General features: G+C 44.1%; 2 protein-coding genes across 6 annotated transcripts in view; one reads left to right on the top strand and one right to left on the bottom strand.

The window, feature by feature from the left end:
* The window catches only part of TPR (translocated promoter region, nuclear basket protein), a 32,890-nt gene extending 32,660 nt beyond the window's left edge, over nt 1–230 (top strand). For all 5 annotated transcript variants that reach the window (XM_056497405.1, XM_056497409.1, XM_056497406.1 and 2 more), the window contains exon 51: nt 11–230. In XM_056497405.1, the coding sequence (XP_056353380.1) occupies nt 11–66 (56 nt within the window). In that variant the 3' untranslated portion in view covers nt 67–230. The remainder of the gene's footprint in view (nt 1–10) is intronic.
* PRG4 (proteoglycan 4) lies at nt 164–17,651 on the bottom strand. Its single transcript, XM_056497411.1, is given in 12 exon segments — nt 164–366; nt 1,317–1,442; nt 1,573–1,752; nt 2,323–2,479; nt 3,144–3,283; nt 3,680–3,769; nt 4,664–7,346; nt 7,348–8,252; nt 9,705–9,800; nt 13,030–13,149; nt 15,199–15,321; nt 17,555–17,651. Coding segments are annotated over 12 exon segments (4,821 nt in total). The 3' UTR covers nt 164–262.
* Nucleotides 17,652–19,152: the final 1,501 nt, after the last annotated feature.

Genomic DNA, 19,152 nt, shown 5'->3' with positions numbered 1-19,152 from the left:
CCCTGCACAGGTGTAACTCATGCCATGGGAGGCAGAGGAGGCCTGAACAGAGGAAACATTAGTTAAATGAAATGTAAAGTACTTCCAGCTGTGTATACAAAGTGCCAGTTTGCCTGTGGTTGCTTAGTGTAATGAAGCCAGAGCTTGAAGCAGCATTTCATACTTAGAGTTGTGTGCACACATTTCAGTGTCTTTTATTAATAAAATTAGAAAAAAAGTTGACATTCAAATGGCGTCTTGTTTTAAACTTCTCTGCTGTGCATCACTTGCTGGGACAGTTGTACCAGTCTTTGGATACAGTCTTTCCTGTGAGAGCAGTAACAGGTCTTGCTATTCTTTTGCCAACATCCAAACTGTAGTACCGATCTGAAAGGAAGAGAAGTCAGGATTAAATTCCAGAAACTACATCTAATACACAGGAAGAATTCACAAATTCAAGCCTGCAAGTCACTTAGGCCTGAATAACAGATTTTCCATTCCGTGTGCATATTGGGAGCTGACAGACTATCAATAAATGCCTGTCCTCAGCTTTATTTTTCAAGTGTCCTTGGTTGCAGCAAGTTTTATAGCTCTGCTAATGATTAAATCTGTCCCAGGAGCAGAGAAGAATATTCTTGCATTGCTAGAACACAGAAATAGTCTTAAGAATTTGGAAATCAAACAAACTACCTCCACAACAGTCCTGCACTCAGTACAGAAGTCTATGGTCCCTGAGTGTGAATGGGCCTGTGAGGCTGATTCCTCCAAGGTGAGGAATTGGATCTTACTCACAGGGTCTTTAATAGCCTATATTTGGGTATGGTTTGTTCTTAGAGATTTTTCTTTTTTTAATGCAGAAAATTCTGAGGAATGCTTATGCGGGATCCTAGCTGGGGAATGGGTCTACCTAATCTAGGTTCATAAATAATTTTTTTGAGCTAAGTCAAGTGGGTCATCTCCCTCCTTTTTGTGTTTTGTCAGAAAATAGTTCCTCAGAAGCCATTGAAAAACTTGCTGTGTAGTGATCCAAAGATTTCAGTCTATCATTAACATAATCCTTCCTTTACTTGCAAGGTTTGACACTTTACAAGGCTGAACACCCTGGCAATGCGTTCCCCAGTTGGCTGCTTTGAACCTCTGTATTTCATTGCTGCATGTTGTCCTGTAACTCCTGATTTTTAATAGAAACATCTCTTGATTATTGGCAACATTTTAATTCTCAGAACTTTTTAGTAGTGCTGAAAGTAGTACCACAAGAGGTAACAGGAGCTTCTTTCTTTCCCCCCCTCTCCATGTCTTTTGAGGTTCTATAGTGATGTGCTTTAGTTTTTACTTACTGTAAGAGAAGGCATAGTAATCGTAGCCATCGGGCTTGTTCTGGTTGGGCACGGAGAGAGTGGAGTGGATAACTTTGGGGAGCCCTCTCCAGTACGTTGTCATTTGGACTTCCTTGCGCAGAACACCTGCAAACAAAGGGAACCCTCCATGAGGAGCTGTGTCGCCTACAGCCATTAAAACCCTCCTCACACAGGTCGTGTCAGACCCTGCAGAGGTGAAAGCATCTGTGCAAGAGACCCTCAGTGCCCACATTACCAGAGGGGTGGGAGTTGATCCTGACGGTGCGGATGACGGTTGGCATTCGCACAGCGCGCTGGAAGCGGCGCCGGATCACGACTCTGGGCACAAAGGCTGGGTACCGGATGGTGACCCGGGCTCTTCTCTGACACTTCTTGGCTGGTTCTTGTCTGTACACGTACTGCTGCATGTTTCCATCTGAAACACACATTTGTTTTGTTGGTTTGAAAAAAATAACTCCACCTTCCCCCCTCAAAAAAAACCCACCAGCTTGATCAGGTATGAAAATGTCATTATATTCATATCACACAGAGGAAATCAGTAACAAATAACATTCTTGTGGTGGTAGTATAGCATTCATGCAGGATAAGGAAATTACTTTAAAATAGGAAATCAGAAATTGAGTTGGAAATTTCCACATATAGTTATGAACTAGCAATCTTAAAGCCTTCCCTTTTCTAATTAACTTGAGATTAAAATTGCTTTACCACCAGATAAAACTCATTTCAATGTTCAGTCACTACAGTGCTGGATTCCTGGATTCTCATTCTTGCAGACCTGGTTTAAAAAGCACTGAAAGACTCCAAGTACTAATATAAATTTTTTAAAGCTTCAGGCCATTTTTGAGCACCTGGATCACTGGCATCATTTGTGTTTCTGTGTTTGAAAGAAACAGGTTTTGAGTCAAGAGAAACGGTGTTTTATTCCTGACTAAGGCAATTCAAGCAGCTTCTGATGTTCCCTGAATTTCAGGTATACAAGACTTACCTCTTTTGATAAAATAAACAGATTCTGGTCTGCTGTTGTATCGTGCCACAGGGAGGGTTGCTACTATTCTTCCACTTAACCCTGCAAATCCAGTTGCGAGAGGTTTGGGATAGCCATTATCCATAACACCATTAGTGAAGCGCCAGTACAGGGGACCCTGAGCATTTAAGCGGAAAAAAAATTAACTTTAGAGGAAGTTAATTCCTGGTTATTGAACTGCAAAACAAACACGAAGAATAATCCATAAATAAGCACTAGCACTTTGATAGCTACATTGTAAAACTGACTGGAATTACTCATACATCCATTATAAATGCAATAAAACTACTACAATTTCGTTAAGTACCTCCTGCAGCCTTTTAACCTTTGAGTAAGGCTAGAGTATCTTAGAAGCTAATTTTTAAGAGGAGTTACTGAACAAAGGGGTTTCCTTTCTAAATCTCTTAAATTTTCCTAGATACAACAAGCAGCTTATATTCCAAGACTGATGTGTGATTTATTGGGAAATAACTGCATAACAGCTTTAACGAGGCATGGGCATCCCATTAGCATTTTATTTCAGGTTGGGAAACATACTAGGAAACATACTAGGAATAAATTTAGGCAAATTTTTTCCCCAATATCCAATCTATAAACCTCCCCTGGTGCAAGCTGAGGCCATTCCTTGTCAATTCTGTTGCTGTTCTCTGGGAGCAGAGCCCGAATCTCCCGGCTGCACCCTCCCGTCAGGGAGTTGTGCAGAGCCAAAATGTTCCCCCCTGAGCCTCCGCAGCTGCTCCCCATCAGCCTCGCCCCATCCCGCCGGCCGGGACTGCTCCCACCTTGATGAAGAAGGTTTTCCCATCGCAGTTGCACCTGGAGAAGACGGAGTCGATGGGCGAGGGGATGCCCCAGCCGTCGCTGATCCGGCGGGGGTTGGTGGTCGGCGGGGTCCGGCCGTTGAGCAGCCAGTAATAGTGACCTGAGGGGAAAGGCGTGAGGGGCGCCGGGGACAGCGCGTCCTGCCCGGGGATGGCGAGGGGACAGCGAGAGGACATCGAGGGGAGAGCGCCGTCCTGCCCGGGGATGGCGAGGGGACAGCGAGAGGACATCGAGGGGACAGCGCCGTCCTTCCCGAGAGACAGCAAGGGGACTACGTCCTCCCCCGGGGACGCTGAACCGGCCCCGTGAGGGCTCTGGCGGGGGCCGGGCTCGGGAGAGGTTCGTGAGGGGTGAAGGAGCACCGGGGCGAGAGAGGGAGGAAAAAGAGGAGAAAGAGCGGCGGGGCAGCTGAAGGAACAGGTGACGATGGAGGGTTGGGGCCGGGAAATGTGAAGGGGGAGCTCGGGCGGTGGAAGAATGTTGGGAGCAGTCTCACCTCGGAACACGGCCAGGGTGCCATTGGGCAGGGCTACCATGCCGTCCGCTGGCTTCCCGCTGCAAAGGTCCTTCTCGTCGTTCTTGCTCTCTGCAAAACACAGCCAGCTGGGTTTGTTTAAGGTTTAAGAACGGCCTTAGCTTTCCCCTTGGCCCCCAGGGATTAATTCCTCCTCGGAGATTTGTTCTCAGGAAGTTCGGTTCTGGAGCTGAGTGACCAGGTGTGGGTGTTTGCCACCTAAGTACCTGTAATTCAGGGTAGCGCCTACAAACACCTCAGGTGCTACTTGCTGCATGCTCTAGGATTTTATTGTTCCTTTAAGCTGCTTTAGCGGCTTCTCTTCGCTCTATTTTTTTTAACGGTATTTAGGCTTTCTTTCAGTTAAATATGCAGTTAAATATAAAAGAAGGATGAATATTTTTAGACTGAAATTCAAGTATTTTGCATCTAACCCCCTAATTTTTTTTCCTCAAAATATCTTTCAGTGTGTGATTGAAAAATTGCCCAAGAACCTGCAGGTTATGTCTGACTAAAATAAAGAGGGGGCATGAAAAAGGCTGTGGCAAAAAGCACAGAGGCAAGAGACTTCTTGTCTCCTTTATATGACATTTTTAGTAGGTGGTTAGAAAACACCAGGCTAGGTACCATGAGTGAGAGTGGATATGCAGCCTGACTTCTAGCAATTTTTTCATGGGATTTAGAAATTTGTCATCTTTTTACCTTTTCTTTTTGTCTGTTTGCATCTTCTACAATATCAAACAGGAGGAGGAGAAGCTTACAGCAAACATTTTTCAGTAGGAGCAATCACTGGAACCAATTAATTTAGATCATGTTCTAAACTACCTGGAGGATTTAAGTAACTCCACGGCTGAGAACTGAGGTTCCAGTATTCAGGGCACTGGCAGCTGTGGTTGTGGCTGCCCATGGGACGCTGCCATGTTCCCTTGAGTTACTGATGCTTTGTACCTGTTGGAATGCACTTACCTTGTGTTTCCCCAGGGAACATTGGCAGGTCCCCAACTTGTATTAAAGGCTTGTTTATCTCTGGCTCTTCTTTCACTGGCAGAGTTTCAGGTTCAGTTGGGTGAGGTTCTTCCCTGGCCTCAGTGACCTCCTGGAAATGTATTGTTGGCTTGGATGTCCCATTAGACACAAGATACATTTCTTCTATTGTGTCTTTTTTATCCCTTGTTGTGGTTTCTTTGGTAACTGTAGTTACCTCTTCTTTGGCAATACCAGGGACCTTTTCAGTGACATCTTCCATTTCTTTTTCAGGTGTGGTGTCCATTTCTTTGACGGTCGTTACCTCTTTTTTACCAGCTGTTGTCATCTCCACAATAACACAAGTAGCACCTGGGCTCTCTTTGTCTGTTTCTGGCCCAGCCTGCTCAGTATCTGTAGTTGTCTCTTTTTCATTTGGTGTTACAGCCTCATTGGGTTGAGGAGTTGAATCTTTGATGGTTGTTACCAGCAGAGTGGGATTGGGCAAGGGAGCTGTGGCTGCTGTTGTTGCAGTCTTGGTGTCTGTAGAAGTTGTTTCTGATTCAGCTGCTGTGGTGACAGGTTGCTCAGCCATAGGAGCTGTGTTTGGAATGTCATCCATATCTTTAGGAGAATCACCTGGCTTAGCTGTTGTCACCATAGCTACAGTAACCGTGTCTTTCCCAATTGCAGCTGTGAAAATGTCTTTAAGCAGAGTAGTTCTGTCTTTCTTGGGTGTTGTTGTCTCCTTGTTCTCCATTGTGGTATCTGAAAGCATCGTGCCTGCCTCAAGTGTGGTGGAGTCCATTCCAACTGTTGTGGCTGCGGCATTGCTCGGAGAAGCCGTGGCTTTACTGGCAGGGGTACTGGCCTCAGGGGCTGCAGGAGTGGTTGGAGAGTCAGCATCCTCTGCTTTAGGGGTGGTGGGAGAGTCTGCCTTGGTTGTAGTTTCTTCTGGGGTTGTCTCTTCAGGTTTAGGGGTAGTGGGAGAGTCTGCTGTGGTTGTAGTTTCTTCTGGGGTTGTTTCTTCGGGTTTAGGGGTAGTGGGAGAGTCTGCCTTTGGCTCCTCTGGGGTGGTCTGCTCTGGTTTGGGAGTTGTCAACTCCTCTGGGGTGGTTGGGTCATCTGCTGCAGGTGTTGTTGGCTCCTCTGGTTTAGGGGGTGTTGGCTCCTCTGGTGTGGGTGTTGTCACCTCCTCTGGGGCTGCCACCTCTTGTTTAGGGGTTGTCACCTCCTCTGGGGTTGTCTCCTCCGGTTTAGGGGTTGTTGGCTGTTCTGGGGTGGTCTCTTCTGGTTTAGGGGTTGTTGTCTCCTCTGGTGTGGGTGTTTTCACCTCCTCTGGAGTTGTCACCTCCTCTGGTGTAGGGGTTGTCGGCTCCTCTGGGGTTGTTGGTTCCTCCGGGGATATCTCCTCTGGTGTGGGGGTTGTTGGCTCCTCTGGTGTAGGGGTTGTAGGTCCCTCTGGGGTTGTCTCCTCTGGTGTGGGGGTTGTTGTTTCCTCTGGAGTTGTCTCCTCTGGTGTGGGCGTTGTTGGTTCCTCTGGGGTTGTCTCCTCTGGTGTGGGGGTTGTTGGCTCCTCTGGGGTTGTTTCCTCTGGTGTAGGGGTTGTAGGTTCTTCTGGGGTTGTCTCCTCTGGTGTGGGGGTTGTCTCCTCTGGTGTAGGGGTTGTTGGTTCCTCTGGGGTTGTCTCCTCTGGTGTGGAGGTTGTTGGCTCCTCTGGGGTTGTCTCCTCTGGTGTAGGGGTTGTAGGTTCCTCTGGGGTTGTCTCCTCTGGTGTGGGGGTTGTTGGCTCCTCTGGGGTTGTCTCCTCTGGTGTGGGGGTTGTTGGTTCCTCTGGGGTTGTCTCCTCCGGTGTAGGAGTTGTAGGTTCCTCTGGGGTTGTCTCCTCTGGTGTGGGGGTTGTCTCCTCTGGTGTAGGGGTTGTTTCCTCTAGTGTAGGGGTTGTTGGTTCCTCTGGGGTTGTCTCCTCTGGTGTGGGGGTTGTTGGCTCCTCTGGGGTTGTCTCCTCTGGTGTAGGGGTTGTAGGTTCCTCTGGGGTTGTTTCCTCTGGTGTAGGGGTTGTCTCCTCTGGTGTAGGGGTTGTTGGTTCCTCTGGGGTTGTCTCCTCTGGTGTAGGGGTTGTTGGCTCCTCTGGGGTTGTCTCCTCTGGTGTGGGGGTTGTTGGCTCCTCTGGGGTTGTCTCCTCTGGTGTGGGGGTTGTCACCTCCTCTGGGGTTGTCTCCTCTGGTGTGGGGGTTGTTGGCTCCTCTGGGGTTGTCTCCTCTGGTGTAGGGGTTGTTGGCTCCTCTGGGGTTGTCTCCTCTGGTGTAGGTGTTGTTGGCTCCTCTGGGGTTGTCTCCTCTGGTGTGGGGGTTGTTGGCTCCTCTGGGGTTGTCTCCTCTGGTGTGGGGGTTGTTGGCTCCTCTGGGGTTGTCTCCTCTGGTGTAGGGGTTGTTGGTTCCTCTGGGGTTGTCTCCTCCGGTGTAGGAGTTGTAGGTTCCTCTGGGGTTGTCTCCTCTGGTGTAGGGGTTGTTGATTCCTCTGGGGTTGTCTCCTCCGGTGTAGGAGTTGTAGGTTCCTCTGGGGTTGTCTCCTCTGGTGTGGGGGTTGTCTCCTCTGGTGTAGGGGTTGTTTCCTCTGGTGTAGGGGTTGTTGGTTCCTCTGGGGTTGTCTCCTCTGGTGTGGGGGTTGTCGGCTCCTCTGGGGGTTGTTGTCTCCTCTGGTGTAGGGGTTGTCTCCTCTGGTGTAGGGGTTGTAGGTTCCTCTGGGGTTGGGGTTGTAGGTTCCTCTGGGGTTGTCTCCTCTGGTGTAGGGGTTGTCTCCACATGAGAAGGAGATGAAGGTTCTTCTGGGGTTGTCTCCTCTGGTGTGGGGGTTGTTGGCTCCTCTGGGGTTGTCTCCTCTGGTGTGGGGGTTGTTGGCTCCTCTGGGGTTGTCTCCTCTGGTGTAGGAGTTGTAGGTTCTTCTGGGGTTGTCTCCTCTGGTGTAGGGCTTGTTGGCTCCTCTGGGGTTGTCTCCTCTGGTGTAGGGGTTGTAGGTTCCTCTGGGGTTGTTTCCTCTGGTGGGGGGGTTGTTGGTTCCTCTGGGGTTGTCTCCTCTGGTGTGGGGGTTGTCGGCTCCTCTGGGGTTGTCTCCTCTGGAGTGGGGGTTGTCACCTCCTCTGGGGTTGTCTCCTCTGGTGTAGGGGTTGTAGGTTCCTCTGGGGTTGTTTCCTCTGGTGTAGGGGTTGTTATTTCCTCTGGGGTTGTCTCCTCTGGTGTGGGGGTTGTCACCTCCTCTGGGGTTGTCTCCTCAGGTGTGGGCGTGCTGGCAGGCTCGCTCTCCGTTGCTGGTGCCTCGCTGGCGTCAGGGGTTGGGTCCTGTGTTGCAGGGAGGTCGGTCGGATCCTCTTCAGTCGGCGGTTCCTCCGTGGCATCGGGGGTCACGTCTTCTGCCGTGTCCGGAGTGGGCGGGTCGGCTTCGGTCACTGGTTCCTCAGTGGCATCAGGGGTTGTGTCCTCTACCTTTGGGGTTGTAGGACTGTCTTCCATGGTAGTTGGTGCCTCTGTGGCTGCAAGTGTTGTCTCTGCAGCTTCTGTAGTTGGAGCAGGAGTTGTCACTTGGATTTCAGGATCTGCAAAACAAACACAAGTTCGGTTTGGCCGTTGAAATTGCCATATGGGTAGGTATTGCCTATAAATGTATTATACCCATTAGCTATAAATGCTTTCTTTGCAATAGCAAGATCTTTTTTGAATGGCCAAACTAACCTGGACTGGGTGAAATGGGAGTTGCTTTTGTCTGCATGGGACTTTGCAGCAGCTCAGCTCAGTTTTGGGTCATCCCTTTTGGCCAGCCTGGCACTGGCCCAGGTTCAGGGTTTAGTTTGGTGCTTGTAGGTGAGGCTGCCTGGGGTTTCCCACCACTTTCATGGAAAGGAAGCCACTATACAAAATAGTCCTTCTAACAAAACACTTCCCTTCCCAGTCTTATTTTGATTTATTCCATTGCCCTACATTATAACTTAGTCTGCACCAACAACCTGGAATTGGAAGAGAGAGGTAGGGAAGCAGGAGGAAAATAATTCCTGAACTCATAGCCCTGACTGCATCTCCTGCTGTATCTTTATTCCTTGGATCGTTTTCCTCATTGTGATGTGTGGATTTAAGGCTCTATTTACCTGTATTTATAGTTACACTGATTTGAGTCAAATTGTTGATATTCAGCAAAAAGAACAGTAAATGCTTCTGCATTCCAATCTCTCCCTAAGTATTCTCTCTCTAAGGTTTTGCAGTTTAGTTCTGCTTTTATCAATGTTGTGTGTTTAGTATGAGCAGAGTATTGCAGAACAGGTTTCATTCACATCCCATGTGTCTGAAATACCATAAGCCAGCTGCGATCCTGTTAATGTTTATTTGAATTTCCTTAATTTTCTTCCATTTAACCCACTATATTGTTTTTTGTTTATTTGGGGTTTGTTTTGTTTTGTTTTTTTGTAATAGGAAATTGGAACACCAGAAAATAAATACTCCAAATCTAAAACAAACAGAGAGGGAAAGGATTAAAATATTAACTGACTTCTAGTGTCCTTTCAGCTGCATTTCAAACTGAGTTATCACTTGAGTTATCACTTCAAATGCTGGAACACAGTACCAAAGAACACAGGAAAGCAGCATGTTTTCCAGTCAGAATGAGTAAATGATGTGCTCTCTGAAGCCTGGCTTGATTAAAGCTAGAGGAACCTAGCTGTGCTGTGCTTACTGTGCTGCCAGTTCACCCTGTCCCACCCTTCCTGTTCCACGGATGCTGTCCAAGACTGACAATGGTCTGCACCCTGTTTTTGGAGGATGTGTGTCAAAATCCAGTAGGGACACAGGAGACATTACCACTCTGCACCATCTGTGCTGAGTGAACTCTTCAAAGACCTGAGGGCTCAGTGAGGTAATCAGTTTATAAACCAAGTGCTTCCAAGCTTGGTAACTGTCTGGTAATGTCTAGGATCAGCTTTCTATTTCCAGAGCAGGGAAATGGTCTTGAATGTTCCTTCAGGTAACACCCATTCTGGTACATCCATATACTTGCTTACCTTCCACAGGTTCCTCTGGTGACTCTTCCTCATCTGTGGAGGACCTTTTAGATTTGTTATCTGGAGGAGTCTCTGGGGTTGGCTTTTCTGTGTGTGCTGAAAGAGAGAAGTGGTCCCATTAACAGATTATTTTATTTTTATAGGTGCCTGGTGTCAACTGTATAGGAGTGTTTAAAAAATTTCAGTGACTATCTTCCATTTAAAAGTATGTTTATTTTTATCTGTAGGATTCTTTGCAAAACTATTTGTGTGAAAAAGAGCAAAAATACACTTTGGATCCTGAAGTGTTTCATCACAGATGGGAACAATATTTTTCCCAGAAGTTTGAGGTGAGGCATTATTAGCTAATGGCAATTTTGAGGTGGGAAAATAAATTAATTCTGAGTGGAGCTCTATGTTCTGAATAGTTGTCTTTTTTGTTTTTTCAGTACAGATGACTTCACTACTTGACTTTCACTACAGATAACTAGCTCTAGTGGAAATAGGAGAGCTGTCACATTAGGCAAGAATTTACTTTGATAATCCCCTCATTGTTCTTCAGATGTGATAATTGTATGCAAGTGATTGTTTTGGGAAAACATTTTAAAAGAAGTTGTTTCCTTGAAGGAGACAGGAGCTACAAAGCAGGCATGGACCAAGGAAACAACATGGGTATTAAGCTAACTTCTAATATGCTGAGTTTTAGGAGAAATAGGAGATTGTGTTCAGATTTTCCAGCTCTGAAGAGTGAATGGAATTTCAGTTGAATCCAGTAAGAGCCATATATTGTAATTATTTTTTGGTCAAATTGTACAATTGGAAATGAACTAGTAGCATCTCTTTGTAGAAAGAACTTATTAATTGTGAAGAGAATGTGATGGAGCTCAGGGGACTGGCCAAATTATTTTGATCCAACCAAGGGTAATTGGTAACTGTCAGAGGTGTGTGTGATCAGTTTTTACAAAAGGAATGGGATTTGTCTCCATGGGATGACCATGGTGTCAAAAGATTTACTTTCACAGTGAGCTAGTGCTCAAAGCAAGGAAGATTGGGTATTGCACTACATCCTGAAACCTTTATTGAGGAAGAGAGATAAGTTATTGTTGAAGCTGAATGACTCCTTTGAAAGCCAGTTGTTGGGCAGGAGAACATTTTGGTTATGTGTGTACATGTTTTCAGGGAATAAAGTGTTTCTGGAGGACAGGGAAGATAACAGTGAGCTCTGTATATACATTGTACACTTGGCTTTACTTCAGATGTTCAGAGGATGCTGAAACAACAGATTTATTCCAAGAGGTTTAACATATTTCTCAGTTATTCAGACATAATATAAATAGTGAAATACTGAGTACAGTGGGGATTTCTGCTGGATTTTTTGAAAAAAATTGATAGCCAAGTTTAGTACAATACAGAAGCAACCCTTTAAGAATAGGAATGGTTGATTAAATCTTCATTATATTTTACCTGAAGAAGTGAAAGGGTTTAATAGTGTTTTGTGAGTGTTTGGGTATGAAAAACTCAACAGAAAGAGAGAAATATTAAGCAGCCTCAAAAGCAGCAAATTCACTTGAATAAGCTTCCAAGACACTTCTCTAGACATGCAGCCAAAAATGCTGAATACAGACTCTACTTCAGTCTGAATAGCTGTGCAGTTGTGTGGCAAAGCCAAGCCACTATCCCAGCTCTTGGGAGCCACTTGGGTGAAGAGAACTAAATTATAATTGTGACTTATGTTGTGTGTTACACTGCAGGCTTTGGGAATTGGCTGCCTTGGAGGTGGGCTGCTCTTGGATGCAATGGACCCAGTGCCAAGCCACATTTGTCAAGTGTGTTGACAGAAATTAGTTTAGGCCTGTAGATACGAGAAAGTTTAACAACATGATGAAATTAAACATATTCTGTTGTTGTTTTTTAGAGTTCATTTGCTGGTATCCTTAAAGCTACCTCCACATCTGTGCCTTTTTTGTGCTCAGCTGAAACCCCACCAGGCTCTGCAGAAAAGGACAGAACAAAAGAAGTGATTGCTGGTCAGTTTGATTCTGCCCTGGACTGAACTTGCAGCCTAAAGGTAAAATGTGTGTTTTCTTAAATTTTCTCACTACAGTGTGAACATATAACATCCAGCTCCTTCTTCCTGCCTCACAGGATGGGTTTCTGTATTGGGCTGCTTTTCCTATGTTGAATTTGAGACAAGGAGAATCTAGGATGTGCATCTGTAATATGCTGCCAGTGACGGTGGTGACCTCAAGCAAATGGTCTGGAGGTCCAGGTAGTGCCATCCCAAGGCACAGAGTAGCCATTCCCCACTTTTAGATGGGTGGGGATTTTGAGGGAATTGAACCTTCTATAAAGTTGAACCATCCTCCTTCTTTTTATAGGATGAACTCAGCTTTTTACTGCAATTCATTTATTTATCTACCTAGTGGAAAAGGCCCTGGGGGTGCTGGTGACAGTGGCTGAATGTGAGCCAGGTGTACCCAGGCAGACCAGGGGCCAACGGCCCCCAGGCTGTGCCAGCCATGGTGTGGCCACAGGCCCAGGGCAGTGGCTGTGCCCTGTGCTGATGCAGCTGAGGGACCTTGAGTGCTGAGTCCAGTTCTAGGCCCTCATGGCCAGAGAGACCTTGAGGGGCTGGAGCATGTCCAGGGAAGGGAACAGAGCTGGGGAAGGGGCTGGAGCACCAGGAGCAGCTGAGGGAGCTGGGAAAGGGGCTCAGCCTGGAGAAAAGGATGCTCAGGAAGGACCTTCTGGCTCTGCACAACTCCCTGACAGGAGTCCAGAGAACATGGACTAGGACAAGAGGAAATGACCCCTAGGACCACCAGGGGAGGTTTAGGTTACTGGGCTGCCCAGGGCAGGGGTGGAGTCCCCATCCCTGGAGGGATTTAGAAGCTGTGTGAATGTGGTACTTGAGGGACATGTTTTAGTGGTGGCCTTGGCAGTGCTAGGGGATTGGTTGGATACAATGATCTCAAAAAGTCTTTTCCAAACAAAAGTGTTCTGATTCCCCAGCTTCTTTCATTGAATTCTGTTATTGATGAGCAGACATTGTCCTTACATATAGTATTTTGAGTAAGCTAGTGACAAAAGAGCCTAATTAAAAAATAAACTTTGCTCTCAGAATTCATGTCTTGGTGATGGCTTCCAGGGTATCTAGCTGTATATTACTACCAAGTGTTAATGCTTGAGAAATTGGCCAATTTGTTTGTGAAATTAGATTTTGTCATTTTTGTTCTGTTTTCTTTTGTCCAGTTGTAACCAAAGCCTGTGCAGTTTTGTTTATGGCAAAGCAAAGCACCTCTGTTTGAATACATCTTTGACAAACAGTAACGGAGCAGTGTCTTACCCTCTTTGCAGTGCTTGGCGTAGTCTGGGCAGCACTTGCCGTAGCGCTCGCAGTCGGCATCGCAGTCACACTCCCTTCCCCTCTGGAAGGACTCGAAGCAGCGTCCCTCGCAGGAGGCACCTGTGGGGCACAGCAGCACAGTCAGCCTTTGGGCCAGCTCGCCTGCAACGCTGGGACCTCTCTACAGTGAAGTCGTGCGCTCGAGCTGCTGCCAAGAGCAGCTCCAGAAAATCAGGTGCTTATCCTGGTCTGATCCAGAATTTTTAACTGTGGGGTTTGGATAGGCAGCACTGCCAGAAGGGCACTGTGCCATGGCAGTGAATCGAACCATTGCATTGACAGTGCAGTAAAACGTGACCGCCGTGTTCACTTTAGCCAGGTCCCACCGTAAGAGGCTTCTGCTTCCCCAGCCACAGAGCAGTGATCTCAAAAGCAATATTTGAATTCTAGGCTGGGTTTGCAGGGTATCACCAGGGTATTGCTTTGCAATAAGAATGATGTGTCTACCAAAGCATTTCTGAAAAAATTAATTGGCTTAATTGGGTCACAACGGAGTGTACCTAGTGTGTCCAGGCAAACACTGCAACCTAATTGTGTGAATGAGTTTACCAAGTTACCCCAAGAGACTACTTTGGAACTGTTTATTACAGTTCTTAAATTATTAGTATTAAAGGACTATATACCATGTTTTGACATGATTAATAACCACATTATTTTAATATTTAATTTTTGGTTAACTTCTGAAACTTCACTGGCCAAACTGCTATTTCATATCAAATAATGACCACATTGTGTTAGAGTGTGCACAGCTATTAAAGACTTCAGAAAAAGCACTTTCTCTATGTAAATCTCTATTGAAGTCATTGTCTCTGTGGCACACAAGGGATAAAATAATGTTTTACAGTTTAATCATTATCTAGAAAAATTAGGATTACTGTGTAGGCAGATTCTGAATGTCTTTGAATTAGTATAGTTGTGGAATCAGTGTTGATGCCAGTGGATCCATCCCACATGCACAGGTAAGAGTTATTTTTATTATCTTAAAGAAATTTTTATTCATAAATGAAGTCTGGCATTTCTGTCATATAGTCAGTGTTGATTCCACACTAACTGGACAACAGTCCTTAGCCAGACTGCCTGCATCCTTTCAGGATGGCATTTAATGTGCTTGCCTGGACTCACTGATTTAAAGTAGAGCAGGGAAGAATTCCTCTAGCCTTAAACTTTTGGTTAAATGTTGCGTAGAAGCCAGAATACCTTTAGAATCTGACCCACAATGAATAAATAGCCTACATAATTAAAATGCCTCACTCTGCGTCTTCAGCTGTGAGAAATGCTGATGTCTCCCCCCAAAGCAAAATGAGGTTGGGGAAGAAAGTGTCCCCCTTGTGTGTCAGGGACAGCAGAACTAGAATTTTAGGGAATGCTAGATCTGCATTTTGAACAACACTCAGTGGTGTTGCTGATTCTGAGAATTATTTGCTACTTCTGTAATCCTACTGGAACCACAGTGTAGTGTAACAAACTACTCTTATCCAAATCACTGACATGTCTGACACTGGTGATTCCTAAGAAAATTCTTTTAATGCTCAGTAAAGCAGTTTGGAAAACCTGTGTTTATTTACATTGTACTGTTTTGCCTGTAAATAAAGCATAAATTAATACTCATCCAACCACCTTTTCCAGCAGACTCTGGACATGGTTCTGATCCAGAGTCAATTTCTGTCCATGGAAGGACATCCTGGCTGTGGATTAGACACCACAGCATCTATATCCTTAAATTTGAGTTAGAATATGTCAGAATTTCTTTTTGCAAAACCCTGAATTGCCTTTTACCACTTTTTTTCCTTTGTGTTAGAGACAGACATATACAGTACAAATGCACTAAGGAGTTGAAAACAAACAGTAAACTGGTTTTGCCTATCATGCCTAGTTCTGCTTTGTAAAAAGCAAAATTCTTTGCTTGGCAATAATCTCTGGATATACAACTTTCTTTGGATTGCAGGAGGTTATTCTGAGTACTTGAGGGGAACGACAACACATGTATTAGAGGGAACAAGGACACAGCGAACAAACAGACATTTAAGCATTCAGAGAGAAGACACTGGTGTGGTAGGGAGTTGGGAAGGGAATTTTGAGGAGAAGTTCTGGCTGTGTTTGGGAACTTACCCACTGTGCAGACTTTCCTGAAGTCAGGGCAGCACTCCATGTAGTGGTGACAGTTAAAATCACACTGGCAGTCATGCTCTCTAGAATACCCTGCCCCACATCTCCCTGTACAGCTCGATACATCTAAAATCGCACAACACTGGTGTAAGCATTGCCAAACCACAATTGTCCTTAATGAAATGCTGAATGGAAAAGGAGTAAAGTTTCTCTTTTTTTTTTTTTTTTTTTTTTTTTTTTCCTACAGAATGTGGTTTCTTCACTCCTTACTGCAGATGCTGAGGGCCTGGTGTGACCCCTCCTGAAGGTGTGGGGAGTGCAGGTTTGCTCTGAGCCAGCCTGAGGACCAGCAGCAGCACGTGTTCAGGTTAGAGGGGTCTTCCACTGAGTTAACTTAACCCCTTTCTTCTGAAAACTAGGGAATCCTTGAGGATTGGTTCTGTAGTATGACCACAGGCATCCAAACTAGCCCCTTAGACAGTATATCAGCTTTGCTGACTTATTCTCCAATTTTATTCACCCTCTGTATGGTAATGTGTGTGCATCTCCACACCCATACCTGACAGACCCCTAGGTGTCTGATTTTTACTGTTGGTGATGCTGTTCCTCTAACCCATCAAATCAGGCTAGCTTGGAAACCGGAGAGCATTGTCATAATAAATACAGCTCCCTGAAACCATTTTTATCAGAAGTTTCAAAATCTGCCTACTCCCTACACTATATTTTTTTCCCTGATGTCAGGGAAGAATTTAGTATCAGCTCTAAGGTTAAGAACAGTTGGGATCTAGCCCTGCAACTCCTATGAAGTACAGTTTGTTAATTAGAAAATTACTTACTAGCAGACTAACAGAAAAGCTCATCCCACAATGGCTTTACTGCCAGACTGCTGAGAAATGCTGGATAATAAGAAATGGTGCAGATAACAGGTAGTAAAGCAAGACATCAGAAGGTGTCTTGCTTTAACCTGTGAGCATTCCAGCTCAGCAGTGCCTTGCTACCTCCTGCTGCCAAATCAGATATTCACCCTGCAACCCTCCCCTTCCTCTGTAAAATATTTGCTAACACAACCAGCTAACAGCTTCTTCTGGAAATGAAACATGCAGGACCACAAATGAAGCGTCCCTAAATACAAACAAAGAAGCTGAACAATCAGCAATCTCAAACAGATAATCAGATGAAACATTGAGGAACAACAAGGAAATAACATGTAACACAACACAACACCAAAGACAATTTCTAACAGTGTACATTCCACATCTGTGTGTCTGAAGGAAGAGCATGGGCTAACAAATATTTTCAGCCAGTACTTGTAATGGTTGTTACCACTTTGCTGCAAATTGAAAAGTGGAACCGAGGGATAACTGGAGACATTAATGGACTTGAGTTACTGGGCTATTAATACAGCAGTTGAAAAGACAAGATGGACATTTCCTTTATGAATATATGCCAAATATATTGAACCCTTCTTCCTTTATGGAAAGAAAATAAGTCCAATAGTTATACAGTTAATATACAATCCAATTTTTATACCTCTTCATTAGTTTCTTTTAAGTTTATGACTTGTAAGTTACGGAGTTACTCATAAGGAAAATGCCTGAACGGTCCTGGTTGCTGTTGGCAAGTGTCTTCATTTTTGCTGAAACCAGTGGGAAGGCATCTGTTATCAAGGGGTCAGTGTAAGGTAATATCTGGCATGGGGCATGTTCTGAGGAGATGCTCAAATATATGATATTGTGCCTTCTGCTATCAGGTAGTAATAAATCATTTTCTACCAGCAAATAATAAGCCAGTGTTATCCTCCTGAAAATCTGGGAGCTAACAGAGAGCTGCAACAGCACAGGATTTGCTGGGAGCATGTTCTGCTTCACCATAACAGTGTTACTTTAGTTAGGAATCAATTATAGACTCAGAGTATCATTAGACAAATAATTCCCCAAATTTGTCTCAGTGCTGTAATAATAAGGGTAGAAATATTCCTTTCCCTGAGCTTATTGAAATATTTCTAACCAACCTTTGTGGATATTCTCATGTTCATTCTCAATCAACCTGCAAATCACTAGGTCTAAATACATCAGGGTAAGGGCAAGAGGCTCTGTAGATTGTCTACAGAAAAAGTAATAGGTTCATATACATTTTGTATTGTATTTATATTTTTATGTTATTCCTCAAAAAAAGAGGACCATGCTGCACTAAAATTTATTATTGAAAATCTTCAGCGATGATAAAAGTGAATTATATTTCCTGTCTGAATAAACTTCTAGAACTTAGTAGTTTTATGAAAATGCATTTGAAATATTCTTAATGTGTGTCAGATACACAGTCCTAGACACCCTCCCTTCAGCTTTGTGTGTTACAGTACCTTGAGAAGATACTTCTGGAATCAAGGACAGTGAAAGGACCACCAAGGACAAGCAAAGTATGTTCCATATGATCATAACTTTCAGGTATGACATCATTCCTAAAAAGAAATAATCTCACATCACTATCCGCGATTCACTTAATTCATCATTTAAGAATTGCAGTGCATATCTTTATGCATGACTAGTTTCATATAAAAACCCATAAAATAAATTATTAAACTGTTCAAATAAAACTGTTCAAATTTAAAATTAATCCATAAATTCCCTCTTGATTATTAGTCAGTTAGCCATTAAATTCTATAGTAGAACTATAGTAATTCATTATTAACAAGTAATAGAAATAAATTTTTGCAGAATTCTATTACATGAAGACGACAGTCACAGTCATCTTCTAACATGGGTACACTTCAGCACAACAATGTTTAAAGTTATAATACTGATAAAAGAAAATCTATAATAAAACCAAATACTGACAGAACATTAGTTATTCAGAAACATCATTTTATAAGCCATAAGCTAACATTTAAATATGTCAAGTGGAAACAGGCTAAAAGTAAATCTTCTTTCAGAAAGAAAACTCTGGGTTTTCTGTCCCAGTTGCTTGTTTTCCTATTGAAGAAGAGCTCTGGATAGAGACAGGTGTAGCACTTACCTAGCAGAGAGTGCATCTGCTTGCAGGGCTGTTCCAGAGTCCTTATATATTGCTTTGGAACTGTGCTGGGGTCAGGTAATTAGGCAGCTTGTTAAACACACCACTAATGACAGCTTATGACAGCAAACTTTCCACAGGGCTTGGAAGAGGGCCCGGATGACTAGACTAACACAACATCTGGAAAATACTCCCATTAAGAAAAACTAAATAGGAACTTACTAGTCAAAACACATTTTGATTATTGAGAGAAATGAACAAATTGTCCTCAATGCAGCTGGAAGGCATTAGAGAGTATTGCAGAGCAATAAAAAATCATCACAGGCAAATGCTGAGTGTATTTTCTTTCCTGTCAAATGGAGCTTAGGTGACAGTAGCCTGAAATTATGCAGTTTTATCTGCTACTGATGGTGTATCTTCTCCAAAAAGTTGTGAGAGCTATTTCATACAGACAGAAGTAATTCCCCTCTTGCACTGAATATTTTGTACTTTCCCCTGAACTGAATGGAAACGCTGCCAAGGCATTGGCTAGAAATCAAAGAATTGAGTCAAATCTCAAAGTTATTGAACATATGATATGTAAGACATCAAAAATGAATGAAAGAGTCCTTAATTGTTTTAATGGTCATTGTGTTCATTGGTTCCAGATTCAGGATAGTGGAAATGGTCATTTGCAACTCTCAGAGCCAAAGGAGGTTTTAACTGAAACTTCTTGGGTTTTGGGAGGAATTTTTTATTCAGAAATCATACTAAAGGACAGGGAATTTTAGTTCTTCTCCTTTATATTATTACTTGAGTCCCAAAGTAGTTTTGCTAACCCAAAATAATAAATATGATATAGTACACATTGTTCCCAGTTGAGGAAGGGACTTCAAATCAGAATAAGTCTCTTAAGGAAAATAATGCAGAATAGGAGTGAGTTTAAACATGTGTTTAAATGTTTCCCTC

The sequence above is a fragment of the Oenanthe melanoleuca genome, chromosome 8 (assembly GCF_029582105.1).
Source record: "Oenanthe melanoleuca isolate GR-GAL-2019-014 chromosome 8, OMel1.0, whole genome shotgun sequence".
NCBI classification, from domain to species: domain Eukaryota; kingdom Metazoa; phylum Chordata; class Aves; order Passeriformes; family Muscicapidae; genus Oenanthe; species Oenanthe melanoleuca.
The sequence above is the reverse complement of the archived record's forward strand: the minus strand, read 5'-3'. Positions and strand labels throughout refer to the sequence as shown.